The sequence below is a fragment of the Myotis davidii genome, unplaced genomic scaffold (genome assembly GCF_000327345.1).
Source record: "Myotis davidii unplaced genomic scaffold, ASM32734v1 scaffold43, whole genome shotgun sequence".
Classification (NCBI taxonomy): Eukaryota; Metazoa; Chordata; class Mammalia; order Chiroptera; family Vespertilionidae; genus Myotis; species Myotis davidii.
In genome coordinates, this window is record NW_006294590.1 from 2,621,624 (window position 1) to 2,630,128 (window position 8,505).

At 42.7% G+C, this 8,505-nt stretch overlaps 2 protein-coding genes across 2 annotated transcripts in view; one reads left to right on the forward strand and one right to left on the reverse strand.

Moving 5' to 3' along the window:
* The window catches only part of LOC102757726 (zinc finger protein 605), a 55,503-nt gene that overhangs the window by 28,544 nt on the left and 18,454 nt on the right, over nt 1-8,505 (reverse strand).
* Nucleotides 1-8,505, forward strand: part of LOC102756982 (zinc finger protein 84) — a 10,387-nt gene that overhangs the window by 310 nt on the left and 1,572 nt on the right. The window contains exons 2-6 of the mRNA XM_015567211.1: nt 1,637-1,748; nt 3,047-3,252; nt 5,808-5,934; nt 6,613-6,708; nt 7,346-8,503. Coding sequence (XP_015422697.1) covers nt 3,238-3,252; nt 5,808-5,934; nt 6,613-6,708; nt 7,346-8,503 — 1,396 coding nt within the window. The 5' untranslated portion in view covers nt 1,637-1,748; nt 3,047-3,237. The remainder of the gene's footprint in view (nt 1-1,636; nt 1,749-3,046; nt 3,253-5,807; nt 5,935-6,612; nt 6,709-7,345; nt 8,504-8,505) is intronic.

Consider the following 8,505-nt stretch of genomic DNA (forward strand, 5'->3'; position numbering starts at 1 on the left):
AGGCCGGTAGGCGTGGCGCTTATGCCGGCAGTGAGTCCGGGGTGTCCAGTGGGGTGCGGCCGGACCGCGCGGCCTGGCCGAATGGCGGGGGGGGGGGGTCAGGTCCGGGCCTGCGCGCACAGGTCGCAGGCTCTCGGAGGTGTCCTGGGGGGGCTCCGAGTGCGGGAGAGAAGGGCCCTGTCTCCCGAGGCTTCACCGCTTGCCCCCTGGGTTCTTATTTCTTTTGGACTTTCAGGCCGATTTTTTAAATTGGCGCCTCCCGCACGTGGCATCCCTGGACGAGTTGGGCCGGGAGCCCAGGTCCGGTCCTGTTGAAGGAAGGGCTGGGCTCTATGGCCCAACAGAAAGAGCTGATGGTGCGAGTGCCCAGATACCCAGGGTTAGTCCCGTGCTAAGGGTGACTCCATTGCTATCCCCCTCCAACCTGACCTCACCCAGCTCAGCTTGACATTAATCAACAGTTTTTAAAAGCGTTTCTGTCCTAAAATAAAATGAAAAAGAAAGAAAAGGCAAACAACGCCCCCTCCGCATTCCCCGAAAACACACACACACACACACACACACACGTGACAGCTGCTGGTGTGGCAGGAACGTCATCATTGGCCTGAAGTCCTTAACTCTCCACTGACGATTTCTGGGTCTAACGGTTTTCCTATGAAAATGAGGGAGTGGAAAGAAATGACCCCCCGCCCCCCGAGTTTCCATGCTTTTTGCTGTCATTAAAACATACTTTCTAAGTATTTGCTGCTTGCTTTGTTTCAATCATGTAATGCTAAACTGACACTCCTCTGCTTGTCTCTTGTGTATTTTTTGGTTTAAGGACTAACGTTAAAAAAATTTATAGTTTATTGAACATTTAAAATGTGTCCACCGTAGTCAGTTTTGAGCATCTCGATAAATAGTTGCAAATGAAAATCATTATTCCTTCAACAGGAGATAGTCACTGCTAATATTTGGTCCATTTCTTTTAGCCATTAGTGTGTATATGTTTTTAGTACTTCTTATGTATATTTCCTTTAAAAACACAAAATTGGGACTCTGCTGTATATGCTGCTTAAAACCATGGCAATATATCATGAATGTCTTTTCGTAACTTGGAATATTTTGACCCAAGTGGTAAGTTTAAATTAACCTGGGGGGGTTTTCAACTGGGCTATTTTATTTTATTTTAGTAAGAGAAAGTTTATAGAAAGTTGCAGAAGTAGCAGAAGAGCCCTTAAAACTTCGAGAAAGAAGGAGAGCGATTTGTGCCTTGAGGGATGAGAGGAGAGTCGGGCGTGTCCTCAGGAAAAAAGAGAGAGAGCAGCTCTCTGTCTTATTTTGCTTATTCTGCCCCTTTCTGTCTTTTCTGGACGGGACTGTGTCGCACCCACACGAGGACCATAAGCAGGGGCTCTGGGCCTTGGTCCTCCCTTCCCTCCACTGTCGCTGTGTTGCTGTGGTCACTGCTCTCGGGTGGATGCAGGAGACCAGTGGCCCAGACCTGCCACTTCCTAGCATGTCATTGATGTTGGGCACGTTGATGAACCTGTGTGCCGATTGCAGTGAAAAAGGCAGTACGGTGCATGAGGCACTGACGTGTGAGTGTGAATGTTACTTTTACTGATTCTGTGCCTTTCCTCTGGAATTCCTTCAGACCTCGGTGCTGGGTGGAACTGCAGGATGATGGTGAAGGCAGCCGCTTCCTTCTGAAGATAAATGTGAGAGCTGCCACTGAGAGCTGTCATGTTATCCAGGAAACTGCCAAGGTAGAAACAAAACAAAGCCCCACAATGAAGGGCTTAGGCTTCCATTGGCTGAGGGGACATTCAGGGGGAACTTCTCCCACAAGGGCCAACTTCCAAAAACATGTTTTTTAAAATTGATTTCAGAGAGGGAGGGAGAGATGGAAACATCAATGATGAGAGAGAATCATTGATCAGCTGCCTCCTGCATGCTCCTTACGGGGGATCGAGCCCACATCCTGGACATGGGCCCTTGACCAGAATCAAACCTGGGACCCTTCGGTCCACAGGCCGACGTCCTAACCACTGAGAAAAACCAGCTAGGGCCAAAACATTTTTTAAATTAAAGTAAAATAAGGGTGAGTTCTCATTGTTCTGAGTAGCAAACCTAATTGCATCAGAAATATTTTCCAACTACCATACTGATGGCTTATCATGCCCTGTTCACCTGAAATTTTCAGTTCAGTATATTCTCTGCAGTAAGCTTTCTAAGATTCTATCTGCCTAAAATAGAACATCCTTAAAGCTTCTTTTTAAAATTTGTGGATTTTTTTTTCTTTTTAAACTTTTTATTGTTTTTTTTTTTTAAAAAGAAGAGAGGAGAGAGAAAGGAGCATCAATGCAGGACAGAAACATCAATCGGTTGCCTCTGGTACACGCCACAACCAGGGATCAAACCTGCAATCTGGGCATGTGCCCTGACCGGGAATTGAACCCGCCACAACCTGGTATATGGGATGACGGTCCAACTGACTGAGCTACAACTCGGGCCCGGGCCACAGCTCCTCTTAAAGTGACTTACACTTCACTTTCCGCAGTGAACATTAAATGGATCTCAGACTTACTTTATTTCTGGTTTATTTTTTTTACTCGAGGGTATATTTTTTGCATTGATTTTTGAGAGTGGGAGGGAGGGAGAGGAAGGAGGGAGAGAGAGAGAGAGAGAGAGAGAGGGAGGCATCGATGTGAAAGAGGCACATCAGTTGGTTACTTCCCACATATGTCCCTACTGGGCCGGGGATCGAACCTGCTACCCAGGCACTTGCCCTGGACTGGAAATGGAACCCTGGACCCTTCAGTGTATGGGCCGATGCTCTAACCACAAGGAAACACCAGCCAGGACCCTGATATTACTTCATCTGTCTGCAGAGACATAGACTTCTACTGTTCTTTCCCACCAGTCCCACTCCTGCCCAGTAACCCTGTTTCAGTTGTATAGGAAACACCCTCTGGCCTTAGATGGTCATGAATTCCTGGTTCGTAGCAAGAGAACATTTGAGGTGCAGTGTGACTATACCAGTTGAAGTGCATTTGTCCCTAAGTCCGTAGATCCTGGTTTCTCACACATGAGCCTCCTCTTGCAAGATAAGAAAGGAGTTCCTGGAGCCAAGAACTCATTCCCAGCGTCCGAGACCCAGCCACGACCTCACACCAGAGCTCTGGGGCGCGAGCAGAGGAAGCGCGGCACAGAAAGAGCTCAGATTTGCTGATCACCTCACACAGGGAACAGAAAATGACCACGTTACAGGTGAGTGGATTGTTTATTCCTGGTTATTTTTCCAGGAGATTGGAAGTATGTAAGTTTTCCAGTGAAAAAGAAAAATAGAAATAGTTAAGGAATTAGGGGAAAATAGCTTCAGAAGAAAAATCTGTACTGGAACAAAATTGGAGCAGTAATACATTAACTATAGGCCCTTGTGATACTCTTAAGGTTTTCATTGTTATAGGCCATAATTACTGAATATGAGCTGCACTGTTGGTTCTCAATGTCTTGGGCAGATGTACTAAATAAATATGAACACTTATGTGAGTTGTATTGTCCAAAGAGAAAAGCAAATTAATTCTTCATATAAAGCAAATATTTATATGCTCACTCGTTGTTGAAGTCTTTTAATAAATGATATAGTGGGTAATGTCCTCAAGAGAAACATTGTAATAAACACACGTGTCTTATGGCCATTTTTCACAATTTTCCACAGAGTGTGACTATAAGTATTTGTTTACCTCTTTAGTTGTGAAGCAGAAACACATGCAGAATAAAATTAAAAGAAAAAATATGCAGAAAAGTAAACAAAAGGTAACAAGTACAGTTTGATGAATGATCAGTTGAATACACATGAAATTCCCCTTCAGGTCATAACGTCTCCCACCTGACAGAGAAGACCCGTGACCTCCTCCGTGTCACACTCCCCTCTGACCGAGGACAGCCTCGTGATGCCCTGTCCGTCAAACTTCTCCCCTCAGCGGGAGCCGGGACCCAATTTCATAGCCGTTTTCCTGCTTTTCTGTACAGTGTCTTTCTGAGTATTCATCCTGAATCCCTGTAGTCTGGTTTTGTGTGCTGGCGCAGAGACTCACCTCTGTCCTTTCACTTACCTGTTTGTTTGCGGCATCATTGCAGTTACAGTGAGGAAAGTGAAAGTGTAAGTGTTTTTATGCATCAAAATGATATTTTTGTTTATCATGCTTCTTTTAAATCTTGGTTTGTCCCAATAATTCCATCTAAGGCAGTGGTTCTCAACCTTCCTAATAACCTTTAATACAGTTTTCATGTTGTGGTGACCCCCAACCATAAAATTATTTTTGTTGCTACTTCATAACTGTAATTTTGCTACTGTTGTGAATCGTAATGTAAATATCTGATATGCTATGTGTGTTTTCCGATGATCGCGACCCACAGGTTGAGAACTGCTGGCTTAGATGGAGTATTTTATTAGGCGTTGCAAAACGATAACATCCCACTTCTATCATTTTTTCTTTATTGACTGGATTACTGCTTTCTAGCTTGGCAAGATATATCAAGGCTGTTTGTATACCCCCCCAACCCCACCTGCAATTAAGATAAAATAGTAACATAAAATGTATTTATTTATTTTTCAAAAATTTTTTTAATTGATTTCAGAGAGGAAGGGAGAGGGGGAGAGAGATAGAAACATCGATGATGAGAGAGAATCATTGATCGGCTGCCTCCTGCACACCCCCCACTGGGGATCCAGCCCACAACCCGGGCACAACCCGGGCCTGTGCCCTTGACCAGAATTGAACCTTGGATTCTTCAGTCCACAGGCCGACACTCTATCCATTGAGCCAAACTGATTAGGGCTGTCAAGACTTTTTATAACAAATAAAGGTTAATTTTTCAATTTTTGGTGTATTAATTTTATTTAATCTGTTTATTCATTTTCATACTATTTATTCCTTATGAAATCTAGACCTTCTTTTTGAAAAATTTAAATGTGCTTTTAAAAACTCTGTGTTAGGTGTATCTATATTTGCAGTTCCTGTGTTTGCATGTTTCCGTTTTCAGGTATACTTTGCATCTCTTGTGATTATATATTTTTTCTTACTCTACTAAGGTAGTGAATATCATTGACTTTTTTAAAAATGGTAAACCAACTTGGTCTTAATATACTTTGTTCTTTATATATTGCTCAATATAGTTTGGTAATATGTTTAGGATTTTCATCAGTGTTTTTGTGTGGGTTGGCTTTTGCTTTTTTTTTCTTGCAGTATCCTTATTGGGTCTTATTACCAAGATTATACTGGTATCAAAAAGTTGAGGGTTAAATTCTTGCTTTAATATGCTCTATGAGTTTAGTAAAATCGGAATCATTACTGCATTAAATGTTTACAGAATTAACTGGTAAAGCCTTTTTTGTGTTTATTAAGATTTTAACTCAGGGGACCAATACGTTTCACATGCCCAATGCATATGTTTTAAAATCATTAAGGGTAAATGAGTCACTCAAACAAGATAAAACAATAGATTTTAATGTGACAGAATATGACAAGTTTTATCATTTTTATTTTGCCAGCACCTCTTCTGGTACCAAATTTGAGGTTAGGTATTTTATTGGTTCAGAAGATGTAAAGGTGTGTGGTCCAGTTCTTGTGTGTTACATAAACAGAAGGATGGAAGAATTAATAATGGCATTTTATCCATAATGTGAGGCAAAGGTAGGGGCACAGTAGGCATTGTCTAGGACTTGCTAGGCTAAGAATTATGTTCTCAAGCTCCAGTACTTCTTTTCTGCGTCAGGGAGTGGTAACTGATTCAGTTTCACCAGGATTGTGCTTTTACAGGAGTCAATCTCATTTGAACATTTATCTGTGGACTTCACCCAGAAGGAGTGGCAGCTGCTGGACCCGTGTCAGAAGGACTTATACAAGGATGTCATGTTGGAGAACTACAGCAGCCTGGTGGCACTGGGTAAGGACGCTTCCCGGAGGACCTCATGGTGCCCGGTACTTTGCTTTTGCTGTTTTTGTTGCTGAGAGTTGTAGGACTTCTGAAATTGCTAATGATTTTGGATCTAAATATAGAAGTCCAAAGTTCCTTGGACTACGGCCCCAGGGAAAGTATTTGGATGAAGACTTCAATAATGAAGTCTGTCGTCGTGCCGCCTCCGAGACTCAATAATGGCCGCACTGGTGCTGGTAGCACCAAACGTAGACAACTCACTGTGTTCCACACACTGTTCATTATCGACTCCGTCATCATTAGGGTAACCCTGTGGGACAGGAATGGTTAGTCTCCTTTGTTTTCCTAATGAGGACTTTGAAGAAAGGAAGGTTCAGTAACTTTCTAAAGGACTGACAGCTGGGAAATGAAAGAGCCTGGATTTGATGGAACCCAGGCTCACTTCACTGGCCTTAAGCCTCTGAATCGCTTAATGGTTTTGGACAGGAATCAAAATTAAGTCAAAGATTCTTAAACCCTCTTAGCCACCAGGGAGACCATTACCATTTCTTTGAGAACTACTTACTCTGTTGATATACAAATGATTAGCTTAACTGAGTCTATTCTGATGCCAAACCGTGCCCATTCCTCAGGGGCCATAAGGCCCAAGCATTCAGGGCCAAAACCTCTGTGATTTCCCTGGAATAGGGTATGAATTTATGAAACCTGATGTCATTTTCAAGTTGGAACAAGGAGAAGCACCGTGGATAGAAGATGGAGAAGTTCCAAGTTCAGACTCTCCGGGTGAGTGTATAAGAACCAGGCAGATGGGAGACGCTACGATCTCAGCTGGTTATGGGGGGGCGTCTTTGCCATGTGCTGTGGGTGCTCCTTTCAAATTCTCTAAACCTCTGACACCAGCTATCAAGTACATCCTCTTTTTACATGTGGCTTCTTGCTTTTGGCTAAAGTGAAATGGTTCCAGGGTCATGATGTCATCTCCCATCTGTCACATCTTGGTCTTTGACTTTTTGGTTTTCTGCCTCCGGCATGTTACTCTCCTTATGTCCTCCCTTCTCCTCTGGTTGATGAAACCTCTATTCTGTACATTTAAGAGTTTTTCTTTTTTTTCCTCATTTTGGGCGTGTCTGATGCCCAGAGAAATACCCAGTGAAAGCCCACTCTGTTCAGTCTTACTGTATTAGAGAACAGTCATTATTCCTCCCAAAGAGTTTGTTCTTTTCCTCCCTTTAAAAAAATATGTTTTTATTTATTTGAGAGGAAGAGAGAGAAAGATAGGAGCATCAGTGATGAAAGAGAATCATCGATTGGCTGCCTTCTGCATGCCCCACACTTGAACCGTGACCTCCTGGTTCATAGTCTACGCTCAAACACTGAACCACACTGGTCGTGTTATAACCAATGTCATTTTTCTTTATAGAACAAGACTTTCAAGTAAATAGTCACATGATGTGGAACCAGGATAACCAAGGGAAGCCTAAAAATACGAAACAAGATTATGAATGTGATGCATTTGGAAAAAATTTCAGTCAGAGCATAAACTTTGTTCCTTTAAGGAAATCAAACAATGAAGGTGATGTAGATGGATTAACGTTAAAACGCCATTTAGATTTACTTCTTCCAAAAGCTGATTATGGAAAAATAGAGCGAGATGACTTAAATGTATTTGATAAATTGTTTCTCCATACCAAGCCTGAGGAAACTGATACTTGGTTAAAACATTATGAGTGTGATAAATATGATAACGTTAACTATAAGAAGTCACAGATTATCATCTATCACAGAAATCGTTTAGGGGAGAAACTTTATGAATGCAGTGAATGTAGGAAGCGCTTCAGTAAGAAATCCAGTCTCATGAAGCACCAGAGCAGACATATGAGAGAGATCGCCATTGGCTGTGGTAAATCTGACAAAACCTTTCCGCAGAAGTCACAGTTCATCACACATCACAGAACTCCTACAGCAGAGAAACCTTACGATTGTAGCCAGTGTGGGAAAGCCTTCTCCCAAAAGTCACAGCTCACATCCCATCAGAGGACACATACAGGAGAGAAACCATATGAGTGTGGGGAATGTGGGAAAGCCTTCTCCCGGAAGTCACATCTGATATCACATTGGAGAACACACACAGGAGAAAAACCCTATGTATGCCACGAATGTGGGAGGGCCTTTAGTGAGAAGTCCAATCTTATTAATCATCAGAGAATTCATACAGGAGAGAAACCTTTTGAATGCAGAGAATGTAGGAAAGCTTTTAGCAGAAAGTCACAACTCGTTACACATCACAGGATTCATACAGGAACGAAACCCTATGGGTGTAGTGATTGTAGAAAAGCCTTCTTCGAGAAATCAGAGCTCATTAGGCATCAGACAGTTCACACTGGAGAGAAGCCCTACGAATGCAGTGAATGTCAGAAAGCATTCCGAGAGAGGTCGAGTCTCATTAATCATCAGAGAACCCACACAGGAGAGAAACCTCATGGCTGCATTCAGTGTGGAAAAGCTTTCTCCCAGAAGTCACATCTGATATCACATCAGATGACCCACACAGGAGAGAAACCCTTCGTATGCGTTAAATGT